This window comes from Cervus canadensis, chromosome 14 (assembly GCF_019320065.1).
Source record: "Cervus canadensis isolate Bull #8, Minnesota chromosome 14, ASM1932006v1, whole genome shotgun sequence".
Taxonomy (NCBI): Eukaryota; Metazoa; Chordata; class Mammalia; order Artiodactyla; family Cervidae; genus Cervus; species Cervus canadensis.
In genome coordinates this window covers 39941328-39963102 of record NC_057399.1, presented here as the reverse complement: position 1 = coordinate 39963102, position 21775 = coordinate 39941328, and the positions used below count along the sequence as shown (strand labels likewise).

The 21775-nt window shown below is 38.0% G+C and overlaps 1 protein-coding gene across 1 annotated transcript in view; it reads right to left on the bottom strand.

The window, feature by feature from the left end:
- The window catches only part of LURAP1L (leucine rich adaptor protein 1 like), a 47324-nt gene extending 26968 nt beyond the window's left edge, over positions 1–20356 (bottom strand). The window contains exon 1 of the mRNA XM_043487019.1: positions 19375–20356. Coding sequence (XP_043342954.1) covers positions 19375–19659 — 285 coding nt within the window. The 5' untranslated portion in view covers positions 19660–20356. The remainder of the gene's footprint in view (positions 1–19374) is intronic.
- Positions 20357–21775: the final 1419 nt, after the last annotated feature.

Genomic DNA, 21775 nt, shown 5'->3' with positions numbered 1-21775 from the left:
CAGTATTCTTGCCTGGGAAATTTCATGGATGGAGGAGCCTGGTAGGCTACAGTCCATGGAGTTGCAAACAGTTGGACATGACTGAGTGACTTCACTTTCACTTTTCATGTTATACTACATAATAGCTGGATTTTATATAAGTGTGTGCCACATAATTAGCAAAGATGATGCCAAATCATTTCTTTTCCTTTGGGTGTGAATCTTTTTAATAAAGCTCTTTATTAATGTCTATCGATATCTATTAAAGAAAATACATAATTCCAACTGAAAAAAAGTCCTTGAAGAATTTTCTGAAGTTAAAAGTCAAAAGCTTATCCTATTATTGTTGTTGTCATTGTTTAGTTGCTAAGTCTATCTGACTCTTTTGCAACCCCATGAACTGTGTGTAGTTCACCAAGCTCCTCTCTCCATATGATTTCCCAAGCAAGAACATGGGACTGGGTTGCCATTTCCTTTTCATTTTTTTTTTTTTTCCATTTCCTTTTCAAAGGGATCTTCCTGACCCAGGGATAGAACCTGAGTCTCCTGCATTGGCAAGTGAATTCTTTACCACTGAGCCATCAGGAAAGCCCCATTCTATATTGTTGTTGAGTCGCTAAGTCATGTCTAACTCTTTGTGACCCCATGAACCACAGCACACCAGGCTTCCCTGTCCTTCAGAACAATCAGGGAAGCCCCATCCCATATTGTGCTGGTGGTGGCTTAATCGCTAAGTCATGTTGATTCTTGAGACCCCATGAACTATATAGCCTGCCAGGCTCCTCTGTCCATGTGATTCTCCAGGCAATAATACTGGAGTTGGTTGCCATTTCCTTCTCCAGGGGATCTTCCCGACCCAAGGATTGAACCTGGGTCTCCTGCATTGCAGGTAGATTCTTTACCGACTGAGCTATGAGGGAAGTCCCTAGCCCTTATTTTAATACAGAATAAAAGCAAAACTACTATAATGAAAGTTCAAACTTACATTCAAATATCACTAGAATTTATAGTTATTGTCTAGAAGTTAAAATTTTGTTGGATGCAATTTAAAACATAACCAATGTTGTGCCTAGGTTCCTCCAAAACTAGGGAATTTTATTTTCTTTTCCCATTGTCTATCTTCTGATTCAGAGATGTAATTCTTGTAATCAGCTAAAACTTGACATTAGTCCCACCTAAGAGTCTGTCTATGTGGCTTCTCTAAACTTATCAGAGTGATTCCCATTACAATTCTGCAGTAACGGCATCTTTCTGGGCTGGTTATACAATGTCAGAATTCACTGCTCAGATAAACAGCAGCTGGAGCTTATGTGTTGAATTCTGGGAAATAAGCATAGGTACTGTAAGTAAAGCCCTGTGACCGATGTCAGAAACAGGAGGAATCCTGGTAGCAATGCTTTTTAAAGGTAGTGGAGGTTTATTTTGACAAAGTATTCACAGTTTTAATTTTTGTTGTATTGCTTATGTAATCCCACTTAGAAAATTTTAATGTTTTAATAAGTTTAATAAGTGTTACTAAGTTCAGAATAACTTCCAAAGTGACAACGAAGAACTCCAACAATAATCATATTGCATACAAAATAGGCTAGTTTTTGGTAAAGCACTAGTTCATGATGTGTGTATGTGTGTATTTCACCTAATTTTCACAAAAACTTTGATGGATATCATCATCTTCAAATTGCAACTCAAAAGAGATCTGTAACTTGCCAGCTTCACACAATTGGAAACTGATGGAGCTGGGATTCAGACTGAGATCTATAAGGTATGGTCACCCAGGTGCTTATCTGCTCTTTTCCCCTCTGCAGGAGATCAGAAAACAGTATTCATGCACCCTTTAAAGAAAAACAAAGTACTCAAATATTCAGTCTGACAAAAGAAAAAGGAATGAAGAGTTGGAAAATCATGTTGCAAGAGGAATTATTCTGCCTGCCTAGGAATTATCAAGGAAATATTATATCATTACAACAAAAATATATGAAACAAGTTAACTATCCAGTGTTAGGGAAATGCACACAAAACTGTATTTTTCAGGCAATACAAATTAAGTTTAGAAAAATCATATAGGAAAAGGCTTATGATACAATGTCCAGCAAAAAAAAAAAAAAAAGAGCTCCAAAAAGTAAAATATAAGGTGTAACTTCAACAATGCAAAGGAAAAATTATAGGAGAAAAATACTTTAAGACAAAAATGTTACACCAGTGGCCTCAGAGTAATGTAATCATTTTTTGGTCCCTCCATCTTTTCTTTGTATTTTATGTACAAAGAATGTATGTATCAGGAATGTATATTACATTTTAATCAGAAAATTACTTTAATTTAAAAATAAAATTAATAATAAATATAATAATAAAAATAAATCAAACAGTCATAAACAGAATTATATAATTAGTTCATAGATAAATGTCATTTGGATAATTAAAACATAATTTTTTTTCTTAGAAAATATCAGCATACTAATAAAGGCAACTTAAATTTATTGAGGGTATATATTGTAATCATATAATCTGTAATTATGAAATTATACCTAGTAGGAAGAAAACAAAAGTTTTTGACATATATATATTTTGAATAAGTAGAATCTTTTCTCTTTCCTTGTTCCAAAAATATTTTTGTCATTTTTTTTATTCTTCTGCATAGTTTCATTGCTCAGTAATAAACAGCATGCTTTCTTGTTTATGAGTATTTCAAAAGGACAGCATACTTTAAGGATCCTGTAATATAAAACACATGGAAACCATTTACTTCTCAGGAATAGAACTTAAGAGAAAAATAATATTTTAAAAAATATAACACGGCTTTTGTTACATGGTCTTTAGTGAAAAAAGTGAAAGTGTTAGTTGCTTGGTTGTGTCCAACTCTTTGTGACCCCATGGACTATATATAGTCCACAAGGCTCCTCTGCCCATGGAATTCTCTAGGCAAGAATACTGGAGTGGGTAGACACTATTGGTCCTTATTGCCAGCCAAATCCTATTCAAACTTCTTAGATTAGTATTTTCTATTCATTTAGATAATTTTACCTTTCCAATATTCTTTTCATTGACTCCAGCATAATCTTCCCATCCACCTCAATCATCCTAAATTTGCTCAAGCTATTATTTCTACTGATAGTTACTCTCCTAATTACTTTCTAGACAGCTTTATTCATTTATTCCTCCAATACTGAGCTCTTATACTCTGCTGAATTCTAGAATGAAATAACTGAATGAGATTCTGGCTTTGAGAGAACTTATAGTCTTATGAGGGATATAAAAAAACACAACAAAATACAGTATTATCCATGATATGACTTGAAGGATAAAAAATCAGAGTTAACAGAATGTGGGAAGGATAAGGATGGGAGAGGAAAAAGGATTCAGACAATAGGAATGACATGTACAAATGTCAAGACAAGAGTATACACAGAGCACGTTGAAGAACTTGAGGTGGGGTGATATATTAAGATGTAAAAGATACATGTGTATGCACAATATTAAATAGTTAGATATAATTTGTTTCCAATAAAAATTACATTTTATTATGGATCAGAACCTTTTGGCATTAGACCAGAATTTTCAATAATGTGGAGGTTAAATATTGCTATTGTTTTAGTAACAACCTCATGCCTTATCTGATTAATTTGCAAGTTACCTGAAATTCTTGTCTGAAATTCATTTGTATTTTTCCTGGCGTTTATATGAGAGTGGGATAAAGATGATGTTTAGAATGTGTTTTACTTACTTGATCTCTATTCTAGAAAACATTTCTAGAAGCAGAGATGGGGAATAGTGTCCAGGGTGGACATTTACATAGTTAAATGATTTGCAATTGAGAGTTTTTAAGGGCCAACAAAGAGTGAGGATTTGGAAAGATGTATATTTACTATAGATAGTGGAACAATTAAAATTTTTGGCTGGGGAAAAGTTAATTTCATGTATAATGTCAAGAGAGAGAAAATAGATTCACACACTTGGAAATGAGTCTAACAAGAATCAACTTGACATTCTTAGTATATACTTATTTTATTTGTTCTCAGAGGAGTTAGTGTCCTTGAGTAGCACAGAATTCTGCTTACAAAAAGGCACTGGGTTTTATGTAGGTAAATTTTTCAAGTTATTTGATCCTATTGACAAAAAAATCAACTCAAAGATATAAAAAAAAAACTAAAAAGGAACAGTGTATCTCTCCTTAAGGAATATTGGGTGAAATCCAAACAGAATCATTTTGTCTTAAGACTGAAAGCAAACAAACATAACACAACACTTAGTATTAAGAAATTTCTGAGCATTCCCATAATGATATCTGGACTTTGGGAATTAGCATATAAATAGAAACGCATCTCCTCTATTTATGTTGGCTGTTCCACAGCATCCGGAACAACCAGTTTGGAAAGTGGGAAGTCTGGCCTGTCTCAGTCTACTGTAAATCACTCTGTCTCTCTATCTCCATTTCCGACTCAGCAATGTGAGAGTTTGATAGCGCTCCTTGGAAACTTAATTAGTGGTTCGTGGTTTTAAGTAAAAGTGTTACAGACTCTTAACAGTAATCATTTTAACCCACTTGCTTGTTAATGTCAATAAGGTAAGATAGTTGTGCTGTGATTATTTAAAAGTATCCAACACAGAAAGTAGTATCCTTTTGTGAGTTTAGCCTTGTTTTTTAATTTATTGACTGCTAATGACAATATTCTGAACTCATTTTGTTTATTAATTAAATCAAAATGTTTGAACAATTCCATTTTGTGCTGCCACCACCCTTCAAAGCCTGTTGATTTTCCTTGTCTATTGCCAAGTAAAGTTATGGCTCACTAAAAAGATTGCTTTGTATTGTGACTGGAAGGAATACTGTTTAAAGAAATTCTTTCACTGTCTTCTTAAATTCCCTTTAAAGCTATAGTATATGTTAATATTGGAGAAGGAAATGGCACCCCACTCCAGTATTCTTGCCTGGAAAATCCCATGAGCAGAGGAGCTTGACGTGCTACAGTCCATGGGATCACAAAAGAGATGGATGCAACCTAACGACTAAACAACAATACTAAATTAATATAATACATGACAACCATTAAGATCTCATGATCTTAAAAATTCCTCCAAAATTCCAAATATCTCATCATGCCGGCAAATGCAGGAGGACCAGGGTTTGATCCCTGGGTCAGGGACATCCCCTGGAGAAAGGAGGGCTACTCACTCCAGCATTCTTGCCTGGAGAATTCTATGGACAGAAGAGTCTGGTGGGCTATAGTCCTTGGGGTCGCAAAGAGTCGAACACGCCTGAGTGACTAACACTCACTTTTTTATCATCTATGAATCCAGATGACATTTCAACTGCAACAGAATAGAAGTAGTCAATTGCTTCACTGAATAAGTTTCCCATCTTCTGTGAAATTGGTGTTTTGTTTTTTTTTTTTTGAAATTGGTGTTTTTTAATCCCACTTATAAATGTAAGTCAACCCTTGGATGGAATGGAGGGCCATTAAAAATTACTGCCAGTGAGCATCTGAACCAGTTCAAAAAATGCTTACCAGGACCCACAGGATATTCATCAGACTCCACTCTGAAGTACAGATCAAGGCAAAGGACAATACTATGCTGATAAAAATCAACTCAAATAATAACCCAAAGAAATTATACCAATACAGACATCTAAGAAAATAGTTTCATGATGCATTAAGCATACTGATATGGAAAATTCAAATTTCATTTCCCTGTGGTACCAGATTATCTTCAAGCAGGACACATGATGGTAGACATGGCAGTTTAATTTCTGTGTAATTTCATAGACTACTGAAGGGTGGTGGTTAGAGGGAGGGGAACTGGACAGAGTGGAGGAAATTTCAAAATCCATTTCTAAGTCCTTATGTAAGCTTGGTCTCCATGAAAATCTGTGGGTTCATCATCATAGGTCCAGTGTCTACCAAAATAATCCTTGTCATATTCTAGTTCATTTTTTCCCACTGACAAAAATACACATAGAAAGAAAACTATAAATCTCAACTCTTCGTTATCCCGACTTTCTTCTCACATATTTATTCTGGCTTTTCCAAACTAACTTTTAAAAACTTCCAAATAAGGAATAATTGGAACAAGTATTACTTTATAAAGGAAACAGACATTTAAAAACTGAAGTAGTAAGCTCAAAATTAACAAGCAGAATATAAAAGTTAAAATTCTCTTTCATCAAGCTTGTCAGAGCCGTAGTTCCTGGCAAACTCTGAACATAGCCAGATTAAAGGAAAAACAAGTGGGTATTTTTCAAGACTTAATTCAATATATAGATTTTACTATTAAATATAATCCCCAAAATGAGTTTGTCTGAATTTTAAATGCTAAATTTAATGTAACACGATGGTGGTCATAGCAAAGCTTGATTTATTACTTCTTTAGCCAAGTGAGTATAATATCAGGCAGAAGGCTGTTATTATTAGTCACATTTACAAGGCAGATACTATATTCTAACAAATGAATTCTATAAACATTGTAAAACAGCATATGCTGCAAATGTTACATTCATTGTCTGATTGTTGTAACCTCATAACCCCATGATTGAGAAAAGAAGATAGCATATGTGAAAATGCTTTGTAAACTATGGTGTACAGTGCAAAATAACAACTCATAGGGGAAATATTTTCTTAGACAAAAAAAATGCCAAAAGGTTATTTCCTTTGTCCACGTGGTCTTCTCTGCTCTTCCTCACTTAACAAAACTAGCTTCCAGCATCCTTGCCCCTACACAGCTTAAACATCAGTAGTAGAAAGTGTCTAACACTCAAAATGTATTTACTGAATACCACCTAGGGTCCAAAATCTTCCAGTTACCCTTTCATTTTTTCACATGGAGCCCAAACTCTGAAAAGACGATTTTGTAAGAACACAGTTTCTGGCATTAAGTCAATAAGAAGGTAGGCAATTGAGAGCATGTTCTTCCAATTGCTCCAAATACGCTTCAGGTATAGACACACTTGTATAATTTAACCAAGTGCTGGCCTGAGGTATGCTTCTGACTGATGTAAGGTGGCCATCTGTAGTGCTCTGTTGAAAAATATTCTAAATTCAGCAGGAAAAAGTGATGTAAGTCATTAATTATGAATATGCTATATATAGGAGGGAGGAAGGACAATATTTATAACTTCTTGTGCTGAAACGTTCACTGAAGTATCTAGAGGGAAACTTTTAAGTTGAAGAATGTTTAAGGAAAAGTGTGTTTTTGTATGGGTATGTGGATATGTGTGTAGGAGGGAGAGAAAGAGGAAGGGGAGAGGGAAAGAATGAAAAGGTAAAGGTAACATGGGAGAGCCTGGGAGGGTGGTATAGCATGCTTTCAGTACTGTTTTTGTAGCTTTTATGTAAAATCCAAAATTATTTTAAAATACAGTTTTAAAAAAATTCCCCACATATTTGTAAATTTTTCCTGTTAGTAATATAAACAAGAAGTAGGAAGATTAAAAGCAGCAAAAGACTATGCAGTGTAGCTTCTTGGAAGGGGATAAAACCAATGCTTTTTGGAAAGTGAGTAGTATTTAAAAGTTCACATAGGGACAAAAAAAGTCCTGAAGGAAACCCATGCAGTTGCTAGTTGAGTAGTGATACTAACATATCTGATAGCCATTTTTCATCTTTGAAATCTAGTTACCAATTAAAAACAGAAAACTTGGTTCATTCTTTGAAACAGCCTCCAGTTCTAGAATCTTATAATAAATACTGAAGAAACCTAACTTTTCTCATTCTGTCAATCTAATTGACCCATCTGGACATTGCTGATGATGTTCACCGTGAGTTTGCAGACTGCCTTAAACACCTCAGACACAGTGTTCCCAAGTCTGTATTGAGGATGTGCCAAGGAGAGTCAGAGAAGTATGCCCAAGAAATCAGTGCTCTCTGAGTACCAAGGTAGACTGCAAAATAAATTATCATTTTCAACCAAAACCACACAAACTGTGTTATATATCAATATGTATTGTACATAATATTATAAATGATGTCTCTCTTTCTTATAAGTTCCTTTTTTTTAACTCTGGGATTTCAGAACCTCATTCCAGAATAGGAAAAGAAGATGGCAGAAACTAAAATGTGCATTTCTTTGTGCACCTAATGGAGATGGAAAACAATCCTTTCATTCCTATGTGGCCAGTATCCCTGAGAGTAACAGATTCTGAAACTGACCATATGTGAGAATAGAACAGGTCCAGAAACCAAGAAAAATTCTTCTGTATCACGTCACAGAGGAAAAAAGGTTCTTTTCTTTTCCTTCCTCCTTTTCTTCAACCTCCTTCCCCCACCCGCTTCCTCTCTCTTCTCCCCACCCTCCCTCCTGTTTTTCTCTCTCTCTCTGTTAAGTGTCACAGTAACAGATAATAGGAAGAAAAACATCTGTCTTTCTTAACCAAGAACTTAAGTTCCAGGTGACTGGGCATGGCTGGTGGGAAGCAGTGGAAGGATTGGGATTCTATGTTCGAGTCCCAAAAGGCAACGTTGTTAATGCCTTCCAAAGCAAAAAATTAGAACCAGGACTAAGATGTACTTTGATTTACACATTAAATAAATGCTGAGTCCCTAAATGATTGCTTGGGCGTTAGGGAAACATAAGCAGTGTTTAATCATAGCTTCTGCCCTCAGGATTATTATAGAGAGGGAGAAAAAGACAGTAGTTTTCTTAACCAAACTGAAATATACAACCAAAATGTGGCCCAAATAGAAAGTGACAAATGAAGTCATGTACATATAGATGGGGAAACAGTGTAAACAGTGTCAGACTTTATTTTTTTGGGCTCCAAAATCACTGTGGATGGTGACTGCAGCCATGAAATTATAAGATGCTTACTCCTTGGAAAGTTATGACCAACCTAGACAGCATATTAAAAAGCAGAGACATTACTTTGTCAACAAAGGTCCATCTAGTCAAGGCTATGGTTTTTCCAGTAGTCATGTAAGGAAGTGAGAGTTGGACTATAAAGAAAGCTGAATGCTGAAGAATTGATGCTTTTGAACTGTGGTGTTGGAGAAGACTCTTGAGAGTCCCTTGGACTGCAAGGAGATCCAACCAGTCCGTCCTAAAGGAGATCAGTAGTGTGTGTTCATTGGAAGGACTAATGTTGAAGCTGAAATTCCAATACTTTGGCCACCTGATGCGAAGAGCTGACTCATTGGAAAAGACCCTGATGCTGGGAAAGATTGAAGGCAGGAGGAGAAGGAGATGACAGAGGATGAGATGGTTGGATGGCATCACTGACTCAATGGACATGAGATTGGGTAAACTTTGGGAGTTGGTGATGGACAGGGAGGCCTGGCATGCTGTGGTTCATGGGGTCCCAAAGAGTTGGACATGACTGAGTGACTGAACTGAACTGAACATAGGATTTTATCAGACTTTCACCTTATGGAACTCTTTAGCTCCAGAGATTTATAAATATGTCTTAAATAATCATGTGCTTTTTCTGCAGAAAAATTGTGTCAATGAACAATATTTAAAATACCATTAAATCATTAAGTTTTATAGTGTGGTTATAAAATCACTGATTTAAGTGATGAAACTGGTGGCCTTCTGGCACTACTGTTTTATCATCATCTTGTAAGATGGTAGGGCTTCCCTGGTGACTCAGAGGTTAAAGTGTCTGCCTCCAATGCGGGAGACCCGGGTTCGATCCCTGGGTTGGGAAGATCCCCTGGAGAAGGAAATGGTAACTCACTCCAATATTCTTGCCTGGAGAATCCCATGGACGGAGGAGCCTGGTGGGCTACAGTCCATGGGGTCACAGAGTTGGACGCAACTGAACGATTTCACTTTCCTTTCCTTTCCTTTGTAAGATGGTAAGAGGCTAGAATATGGTTTCAGATGCTTATCCATGAAATCCTATAAAGGGCTTTGTCTGTCTATAATCAGTTACTTTTTGTCCTTTTCTGCATTCTGCAATGACTGCTTTTCTCACTAAAATCCTATGTAAAATCTATCAGAGTCAATATTTTCTACCCACCTATTTCTGGCAGGAGGCATGGGCTCATAGGAGGAAACTGTGGAATGCTTGGTAAATGTTCTCAAAGAATAGTCGTCCAATCCATTACCTTCCTTGTGGTAGTCTTGTCCGTGATTACCATCAGCCACTGCAACTAAGATCCTAAGGAGTCAGTTGATTTGTAATTCACCTTACTCAATAGAAAGGACTTGTCAGTGTTGAAATGATCATTTCATACTTGGGCAATAATCATTTCAGATGTTGCTTTTGTGAAAGTATGTTCCAGGCCTATTTAGCAACCTGGATATAGTTCGTGCAGGACAAGAAGATATTTTGTGTGTGTGCATGCTAAGTCGCTTCAGTCATGTCTGACTCTTTGCGACCTCATGGACTGTAGCCCTCCAGGCTCCTCTGTCCATGGGGTTTTCCAGGCAAGAATACTGGAGTGGGTTGCCATGCCCTCCTCCAGAGGATCTTCCTGACCCAGGGATTGAACCTGTATGTCTTATGTCTCCTGCCTTGGCAGGCAGTTTCTTTACCACTTGTGCCACCTGGGAAGCCCTTTAATAGCTCACTCTTCTGATTTTTTGCTTTGCAGTCTTCCAACTGTCCATAAGATGTGCCTTCAGGGAGAGGGCAAATTGGTCAGTAATATAGTTCCACTTTTATATATCACTTTCATGTAAGAATCAGTTTGAAGGATATTAGTTATTTCTTCAAATAAAGAATCCAGTGTTGTAATTATGTCTGACCTCTATGAGTAGAACCTGTCTTGTCCTCATGAGCCTTCCAAAGTCTGAACAAATCTAAGATGGTTTTGAGCCATGACCACAGAGGGCACTTTAGTTTCAAGGATGGCCATTCTGGTTCCTCCATGTGGCATGAATCATCTTGTGCCATGTTAGCATTCTGACCCAACTTTTAAAAGTTTTGTTGATATTATTATTAAAAAAAAACTCAATACGGAGATTATGTTAAATGGCAAGTGACTGATGAGAAATACATTCCAGTTTGAAGACTTGGTTACTTTCTTCAAAGGAGTGATGAAATGGTCTGATTAAGTCAGATTTCTATGGGTGGAATTTGATTCTAAAAGAACTACTGAATATTTGGATAATCATTTATTATTAAAAGCAGACTAATGCCTTTTTCATTTTAATGAGTGACTAGTTGAGATTCATATAAGTGAACTGATTTTATAAGATACAAATTGACTAGATAAATGTTTCTTAAACTCTTATCAGTAATCTGTTTATATTACCTAACACCCCACAGGTCTTACCTCACAAGTAGGTTAGGAGTGAGAATGAAATGGCACTATTCATGAAAACTATTTACAGTTCCAACTGGTACATTGTACTAATCCAATAAATGCCAGGTGGCATAATAAAGTATTATTGTGTAAAATAAGAAAAATGAAATCCACACATGTTAAATTCTATAAGTGTATATATGCCTATATATGCAGGCAAAGACATAGAGAAAGACCCAAGAGGATTCATACCAGATTGCCAGCACTAGTTTCCTTTGGGGTCAGGAGTAAGAGGGAAGATGTGTTGAGGGTAGGTGAAAAGGGACTTTTGTTTTCCTTTATATAATATTTCTGAAAGTTTTATAATAAGAGAGCGTATATTTAAGTTCAAAAGGAAACAATAATATTTGTTGTTGTTGTTGTTGTTTACTTTTATTTATTTATTTATTTTTTGATTTCCTTTATTTATTTATTTTTTTCAGTGGGTTTTGTCATACATTGATATGAATCAGCCATAGATTTACATGTATTCCCCATCCCGATCCCCCCTCCCACCTCCCTCTCCACCCAATTCCTCTGGGTCTTCCCAGTGCACCAGGCCCGAGCCCTTGTCTCATGCATCCCACCTGGGCTGGTGATCTGTTTCACCATAGATAATATACGGAAACAATAATATTTTAAAGGGATACCAAAATATCCACTGGTAGTTGTGTGATGAAATTATTGTAAAAATGTCCATTCACAATAAATGCACACTTCACGGTGCTGAGATATAGCACTGTTTGGGAGTAATTTGGATCCAGCAGATACCCAGTGGTTCTTGTTTGAATGAATGGCTGGGAAACCATTTATGGTGACTTAGTCAAATTAGTAATCCCTGTGAGCCATAGTTTCCTTATCTGTAAAATTGATATAATAAATATTGAGCACAGTATTTATCGCCTTTTTTAAAAGGAGAGTTACTTGGGTTTTAAAGACTGAGGCTTTTGAAATGTATGTTTGAAAATATTATTTTTCCTTATGAAATTCTATGACTAGTTTACATTGAGCACAGTTTGGATCAAGGTGTTTTGAGCACACATCTGTAAAGTCCTCGCAGGTGTAAGGATTTCTCATTTCTACTACTTTCTAGTGAGTTATCTAGGAGCCAAGCTTAATTTCAGAGAATATCTCAGGGAACTAAAATGCGACCAGTGGTAAGTTTTTAAAATTCCAAGTCATGGACACAACTGAGCTCCAGTATTGAACTCTGAGCCTTGAACTAGTCAAGGCAGGGCATTATTCACCAGCAGCTTTTGTAAAAAAGTATTTATGGAGATGTTGGTGATGGTGGCAAAGAGAAAGGGTACAACTGCTAGATACAAGTTGATTTTAAACATGTTCGTCCAAATCTTGGTTGTTCCTAAGTCAGATGTCTTTAGTTCTTGTTCCCCCCTGGAGGGTTTATGGTAAATGACCACACAGTTTAACTCATTTTGTAAATTCTAGAAGACAATCACACATGTACATTTAAACCTGAGTATCAACATGGGCAACAGGGTTCTCTAAAGGGTGAAATGTAGCAGCACAGGTTTAAAGCTCAGATTCTGACCCCAGCCTAGCTTATCCCCACTCTCTCAGTAGTTTTGAGCATTAACAGTAAGCCTCAATGCTTTGTCTATAAAACAATATTTGTGAATAATATATTTAGTTATGATTATTATAAGAATGGGATAGTACATATAATTGTTAAACTAACACAGTGCCTTCTACATAGAAAAGTCTCACGATAAATAACCAAATACTAGTCTCAATTCCTCAGATTTGTTAAACTACCAGAAATTCAGTTCCATAATTCTTTATGCTACTATATTTTGCTTGCACTCAAGCTGGGGAAAGGTTTCACAGGTTTCTTTTTTGCTTTTTATGGAAAGGCGGTCTCTGTGGAAGATCTGATGCATGAGAAGTGCCATGACGGTCAGTCTGATAGAAGAGGTAGCGGCACTTTCATCAGTCCCATCAAGGGCTCTCTGTGTATGATCAACAGGACGGCCGTGTAATTGACAGAACACCTATTACTGTCATCTCTCTTACTGCTTTTGGATGTATCAATGATAGCTGATTTTTTTTTAATATTGTTTCATTGGATTCTTACAATGCCTTATGAGAGATGCTCTAATCACTATGTTAACAGAAAGCAGGGTCCTAGAGTAGTTATATAACTTGCAGATGCCACACAGTAGTGAGTGAAAGAGCCAAGGTTAGAATGAGGGTTGCTAAGGACTGGACAGGCCCTCCCACCAGGAAAGATGGACTAAACGTCTCTGCAAGAACAGGGTTCGGGGCCTTGGCAGGCTGGTGGGCCCTGTGGTCTGTCTGCACCCTGACTTGCTCTAGGCTTGACTGGGAATCCCAACTTGTCCGATTCCAAAATTTACGAAGGTTCCACCGAACCAGAGGTTCACCACTTGAGTAGTGACTGAACAAGCTTTAAAAGACAATCAAAAAGGAATGTTCTTCAAAGAACTCCACCCCCCCGCCAAAAAAAAAACCAAAAATAACAACTTGTCAGGGATCCCAGAGATTCCAGCCATGAATCACAGTTTCAGAAGTAGTATCTTCAAGAACTAAAGTCTTATATGAGAAAGTGTTTTAATTATGATTCATTACCATAAAATGGAATGTAAACGGAATGTTTTTAGCTACCAAGGAAGTAAACATAATCTTTTATGAGAAGTTAAAAAATCCTCATAAAGTTTGTGGTCTCTCAAGACTGAAGCAGTATGGTTGTACAACTTGAATGGAAGGTAATTCTTTCCATTCGATGTACATTCCTGGGGACAGGGCAGGGCTCATCAGTTCTTTGATATGTTACTTTTTTTTAAGTTATGCATAAATCCTCTGAATTCTATGTGTTTCTAGCAAAGAAAAATTACTATCTTTGCCTACACTGCTGTCAGTTTTAAGTCACTGTGTAAGGAAACACATACCAACATAATTTACTAGATTAAGTATGATATTCCATGTGCAAAATTACAGAAGAAGCTACTGTTTAGGAATCAGATTTTCTTATCTCTTTGATGTCTTTATCACTAATATTTAGCCCTTAATTTGCATGGTTATCAGCACTTTTAATTCCTTGTACAAGACACATTTGCCATGAGAAATCTCCTGAGCCTTATCTTTTAATCTCAGCAGTTATGTCTGATTTCCACTATGGCATGCTGACATATTGGTTTGTAATCTTTCCCTGGCAAAATTATATCCCCGTTTTATCTTTTCAGCTGTCTTGTGAACTCATCAAGGAAAATGCCTTCCATGTTATGACTTCTCAAGTATATACCCAAGAGTTTTACATAAAGTTTTGTCCAATTAAAAAAAAACACAACTACGTGATAAAACAGTAAAAATACTACTGAAACAGTATTATGGAACAAATGATAGAAATCTCCTAGCCTAATTTGAAACACGTCCAAAGCAATTGTGAAATTAATTTAATGAAATTATGATCACTTTTTGAGGAAATATAAAGTAACTTTAGTTTTTATTACAAAATAGACAAACCATTTGTTATGAGAAGGGGCATGGAAAAGATAGATAAGAGAAAGTATTGATAAAAACCAAATACAATTCTATCCTTTTCAAAAATTTTTAATTTATGTTCTAGTATCATTATGTGCCTTGTATTTATGTGTGTTTATGTCTAGCCCTGGGTATTATCTAGAAAACTGTATTAAAGCACGAGTTGAAGAATTAGGTGGGATATTTGAATGCTTTAATAGTAAGACAAATAACTAACTTGAAATTGTTTATCCCTGACTATTACACAGCTGCAAAAGTAGTTGCAAATATGTAGTTGCTTAAATATGGGATGAGGAAACAATATTTTCAGATTAGTCATTCTTAATGGCACAACATTAACCATTCCAGCATGACACAGAATTGACTAAAATTCCAAAAATCTGGAATGTGGCATAAGTAAGTAGTAAATACTTCATTCAGCATTCTTTGTTGTTCTGAACAGTAGTTATCTAGGAAAGCAAACTTGAATGGGTCTATTAGATCCCTTCTAACTCCAGACTCTGATTCTTGAGTGATTACCATTATAATCTTATACATTTCAAAATTTTTCCAGAGTAAATCAACACACATAATGTTCACTCTTAAACTAGAGGTATGGTACAGATGTTATTGAGATAACACTAAAATCCATGGAACATCTTGTTAAAGAAAATTGCAGTATAAAATTTACTACTAACTGGTATACACAGATTTTGACAGAGATTATTTACATTTATTAGAAAAATATTTCAGATATTATGTGACATTCTCAAACTTAGAACAGTATTTGATAAGCAATATTTAAAGTCTTATTCTTAAGAAACCTTTGCAAGTGGAGTCTGCATAGGTAGTTAGAATGAAAAGTCCAAATATAGGACAGGGCCTCCAAAGACTTACTTTTTAAAGTAAGCATTTTGTACTAAATCCCCAGTGTCTCAAGGCAGGCCTGGTACATTGTTGGCAGTTAATAAATATTTGTTGGTTATTGAATGAACCAATATCTGAAACTACCCGTGACATGACATCATGACTTCTTTTTGTTGGTCCTTTTAAGTACTGTAGGGGTTGTGACTTATCACAGATTTATAAAAATTATTCTGTATTTTGAAGAGAAATTATTGGGATGCAGACTAGAATGGGGGAAAATCATAGTACATGGAGTCAGATGATATGCGTTCAAATTGTGATTCTGTTTACTAATTAGCTGTGTGACCCTGGCCTGTTTTCTCAGCCACCTCTAAGCCACAATGATCTCATTCCCAAAATGTGAAGATACTTCCTTCTCAGTTATGACCTGAGGCTCAAATAATATGACCGATAGTAAAACACTGTCAATTGAAGAGCAGTGAACAAATATTACTGGGCCGACTTTGCATAAGACATCAGACATCTATTTCCAATTTTGTTATAAATTTCCTATATATATCCCTGAATTTGCTTATTGTATTGTCAAATTTCCTTATCTTTAAATTGAAAAATAATTTACCCATTGGGAAAAATGTGCTCCCTCTCAAAAATATCCTGATGGTAACTTTGAATTGGCCTACTGTATCAAATATATGGGCTTCCCTGGTGGCTCAGTGGTAAAGAATCCACCTGCCAATGCAAGAGTCACGGGTTCCATCCCTGCATTGGGAAGATCCCCTGGAGAAGGAAATGGCAGCCTGCGCTAGTATTCTTGCCTAGGAGATCCCATGGACAGAGGAACCTGGTGGGCTACAGTCTATGGGGCCACAGAAGAGTCAGACATGACTTAGCGACTAAAACAAAAACAGCAGCGATCAAATATATGCCTGAAAATTTTCTTTTCCAATATTTTCCTTCCCACACCCTTCCTTCCCACGTGAACATGCACTATTCATGTTGCTAACAAGAGTTTCAAGGTTAAGAAGTTTGGCTACAGAAACAGCTCCTCCCTACTTCAATCTCTTTCATCTTCCTTTCTTTACACCTGAGTCTCACAGACCTCTAAGAGCTTTGATTGTAATATTTACAGATAAGAGTTAAGGTAATAATTAAAAAAAAAAAAAAAAGAGTTAAGGTAATGATTCACAAAACCATAAAAGGAGATGAGAGAGAGAGACAATGAGAAAACCAGGTGCGTGTAAAGAATTGCAAGTGTTGAGATTCTATCTCACAAAAGTCTATGGTGCCTTTGGTCAATGGTTAGCACACACATTTTAATAGGAAAAGAAGGAAGTCTTAATTCCTGCAAGTGTCCAGAGTCTTGTACAAGGCTAAGGTGTTTCATAGGAAGGAGTTCTGAGGGCAGGACCCAAGCCTGATAATTCCAGATCATCCAGAAGAAAAATCTGTGAATACAAAGTAATGAGCATAAAATGTGGGTCAGGCATAAGTCCAAACAGGCTGACTCAGTGCTCACAGGAGAGGGCATAAAAGAACATACAACTCACAGAGGCCTCGCCCCAACTTCTCTCCAGGAGGATGCGAGAAGGAGATAGAAAGGACTGTACAGCTACATCTGTTCCACATTTATAACAAAACTGCCAAGTCTACATAAAAACAGATATGTTGCTTTGCAATTATGCTGACGCTGGAGGTTTTAGCACCCACAAGAGTTACATAAAATGGGGGCGAAATTGTCTCATTGGCAGGGGAATATACCTGTTTTTGATTCCTTCCCTCTAAACTCCCATGGCCAGTGGCAGTGTTATCATTTGCTCAGTGGAGACCTTTATTAGAGGACAAAGTTGAAGACAAAAACATCTGCTCTGGCATAAATTCTCCCGGATCCGAAGATAACTATGCTGCGTAGAAAATATTGTTGCTGTTTCTGTTTCTTATCTTTAAATTTATTTATTTATATAACATAGTTATATAGCAAGACCTGGCTTGGGAAAACAGATTTTTATTAATTCTATGACATTTTCATGGAGAAAAACAAGGCTAGAAAATACCTTTCATTGAAAAATAACAATTTTCTAAAAATCTTACAAAATTCTTCAGTACACTTGGCTTGATATACTGTTAATATAAATAATAAATGGTAAGTGCAAGAGATTTGAGAGCCCTAAATGGCAACCCACTCCAATGTTCTTGCCTGGAGAATCCCAGGGACGGGGAAGCCCAGTGGGCTGCCATCTATGGGGTCGCCAAGTTGGACACAACTGAAGCGACTTAGCAACAGCAGCAGCAAATAGGCTCCTTGAACTTTTATGTTGTATATTTTGAGCACCTGGTTAATTACCAGATACAGTAAATGCACTTACTGAATACTTATTGAATAATATGTATAACCTGTGGTGTGTGTATATATTTAGTGAAATATAGTAATAGGAATAGAGTAATGATATCTTTGCATTACATATATATACATGCATACATAGAACTATGTATGTATGAATCTCTACATGTTTGCTTTCAACATCTGGTGCATTCCAGTTGGGAAGAAAATGGATACTTGAGGCATGAAAAGTAAAGTTCTTAAGTAGACCAGTTTAAGAGATCTTAAGAGAGGTTTTTGGAGCCCTTGTGTTGATAAGTGTGGTAAAAATTCTGAACATGGGACATGATCTCTGAAGAATGGCTTTTTGTGCTAATTTGTTTGCCAAGATTACTTTATGCTGTGGAATGTATTCCCTCCCAGTGTTCCAACTGCAAAAAGAGAGGAGCTAGGGTAACACTACCGGTTACTTCTTTTTCATGCAAAGCCCCTATAGATAGGATCACTTATGCAGAAGTGGCTGAGGCTCCGGTTGTTACTTTCCTCCTTTCCAAGCTGGTGGGAAATGCGGTTTTGTTGTGTGGTCATCTTTAAAAGGATTTAGGAAGGAATCATTTCCTCCAACCAGTTCACAGTAAAAATTAACCCGAGGTCCAGAGAGGTTAAGTAATTTGTCCGAGTTCACGGCAAGTAAATAAAGTGTCTCTAAGTACATCCGGAATAACAAGTATTCTGGGACCCTCGCTAGCCCCATTGTCCTATTCTTAGGCTAACGTTTGCAAACAGCACAGAAAACAATTGCAGATTGAGGACTGAGGGGGAAGGGTAGGAAGTGGGTATTAGCAAATCCCTGGGCCAGGGGATCACCTGCTCTTTTGGATTAACCGTGAAACAAGCTATTCATAAGGACATCGAGGACGACTGAGCCATTGTTTTCAGAACCAGCAGTGGGGAATCAGCTCCACGGTGGCTTGGGGGTTGCACCAAAGGGCGGGAGCAGCAGTGGTTAAGAGGAGTGAGCCAGGAACAAGGGCTGCAGGGACCCCGCCGCGCCACCTTTCGGCAAACCAAGAAGTGTTTTTGCAATAAGCGCAACGGACCGACCCACGTTTGGAAACGAAAGTGTGAACGGCAGACCGCAGGCCCCAGATGGGTGCAGTAACTGCAGACCCTCGGGCGGGTTTATGCCTGGGAGGCTGTGTACCGGCAGCTGAATGGTCAGAGCCGGTAGCAGCGAGTAAGCTTCAGAAAGTACGCAGAGCAGGGAGGGCAGGCTTTCCCGTCTTAGCGAACTGCGACCGAGCAAAGTCGCCGGTAAACAGGCTTCCTGCAGCCACATCCGTACGCGCACCCGCTGCGCGCCCCTCTCACCCGTGTTTCCCACGAACCCAGCCCTCGGCTCGGCCGCCCCTGTCGCCCTCTCTCCCCTGCCCCGCCTCCCGGGTCTTGCCGCCCGGGTTCCCACTCCCACCGCCGGCGCACCACACTCACCATCTCTTGCCTGAGGAGGTGAAGCTTGGTGTCCAGCCTCTCCAGGGTGCTACTGGAGTGGCTGGGCTGTGGGGAGCCAGAGGTGGGGGAGGACGAAGAGGAGGACGATGAGGAGAGAGGGAAACTGCAGCAGCTGCCGCCGCCCCCGCGCCCCCCTCCGGGGTCTCGGCCCCTCTCCGGGGGGACCGGCTCCTCCCCACGGAGCGAGCGCAGTAGGCTCTCGGGCACTTTGCGTCCCAGCTTCAGCTCGATGTCTCTGAGGTCGGGCAGCGGGCCGTCTTCCATGACTTTTCAAGAACGATGAAAATGGTAATCAAATGCTACTGGCGAGAGTCAGCAGCGGCCTCCAAGGCTGCCTGGAGATCGGCACACCCCTCCCGAGCCCGGGTGTCTATCCTCCGCGGTTCAAATGCACGGTCCACTCCATAACCGCCCGCGCACCGTGTAAGTCCTGAAATCCGCACAGGACGCGGCGGGTCGCAGCCGCAGTTCCCGGGGCGCTGTGACTCGCCCAGCACTTATAGGATTATAAAGCCCTCTTCATCCTCTTCCTTTTTGGCCACCCCACTGCAAAGTTGAGTTAATTGATATTGCAGAGAGGGGGAAATTCCGAGTGCTAGAGACCAAAAGACAAGAGAGGGAAATGTCTGTTTCAGCTCTATGGGGGAAAAATTCACGTTATAAAACTGTCCATTCACATCCCAGCGCCATTCACCAACTGCCCATCTGGTACCATGCGACACAAAATAATGATGTGGCCACACTCCAGGGTTGTTTCATTTCCCAGCCATATGTCTTCAAGCTTTTGGTATATCCTGGATTATCAGAAATAATTTCTGGTCCGTGAGAGAGGAGGTCTGTCGTGGGCACAGACACATTGAAAAAAAAAAAAAAAAAAGTTTGCTTAACAGGAGTTTAACGGCTTCCTCAATGCTGCAGAAATTCCCATCTTCCCATTTAGGCTGTTAGATCCAAGTCATTGTGTTCCTGCAAGCCTCGGAAACTTTAAACTCTGCTTGGCAGGTGGACCAAACCAGGGCCAACCCTTGTACCGTAAAGCATAGGCAAGAAGAGCAACAGAAAATTTCCCACCCCTGTTGCTCCGTGTAGTTTCAACGTCCTGTCTTAGTTGAAGGCACTTATACTTTGATTAGACTTTCGGTTCAGTTCTTCAAAATTGCCGGGTAACTACAACTTCTAGAACTGGTAACAAACATTAGAGGCAGAAAAATGTCTTTAACTGTAGTATCATTCCCCATCCCTCATCTTCCTATATGGCAAAAAGTTTGCTTCAGAAGCCTTTCCTGATAATTTTGTACTAATGTAAGGTGTAATAATCCCACCAAAAGTTCATTGAGTGTGCAACCAGTTAATTGTCTTATCAAATGTTACACTATGGCAGCACAAGCAGATGTGAAAAATTAAATAGCCAGAATAATCTATATGATTACTGAGTGGTAGATTTTAAAAGGGAAAAGTTGCTGAGATACTTTTACCTTAATTATGGAGGAAGAATATTGAATATAGCTAATAAAAAGTTGTCTTTGGTAATTTATCTTATTTTTTTTTCAGTTATTTAAAAGAAACCCAAAGCATGCTGTCTATGGATCTGAGACACTTCTGCCAAATAAGTTATTATGAACTCTGTGGATTATAGTTTTTGATTTAACATTGAATTTGTGTTAAGAATCTTCAAGCAGAGGGTACTGTTTTCAGTCTACTAAACTAATATTTGGGATTCCATTAGGATTTTTCAAAATAGGGACCCCTTCTCTTTCTGGGACAAATAAGTACTTCTGTTCTTGGTCTTTCCCAGAGACATCACTTAGGTTTTACACTTATGAGAACATGGGCAGGTACATCAGGTTTTACACTTATGAGAACATGGGCAGGTACATCTCAGAGTATGTTTTTAGCAGAGCCACGTCCAGGAAGCCTAAGGATAGAAAATAGGCCTTCTGAGTGAAATATTTCATATCGGGAGAAAGTTGCTAAAGTTCTCTTGTCAGCATGTCAGAAATTATAGGTTATTTCTTCTCTTAAACAGAAATGAAACAAACAAAAAAGCTGTAAATTAAGTGACCCAATCAAAGGGGAACAAAACTAAATCTCAACTCACTGATAAAATTTCATGCTTTGTCCTAAATTTGGAAAACCACAAGCTCATTGGGTAGGAATTATAATGAAGAGGTTTTTTTTTTTTTTTTGTCATAAAGCCCTTACAAAGTTCAGCATAGGGCTGGTTAAGAAAAGTAGCATACAAACACAGTATCTAACTTGAACTTGGTCGATAAAAATAGTTTATTTTTAAATTATCATCAATGCAACTGTACAAAAGAAGAACACCTCTTTGCTGTGAGTCACAGACGGTAAAATGTGTGTTTGATACTGAAGGTAATTA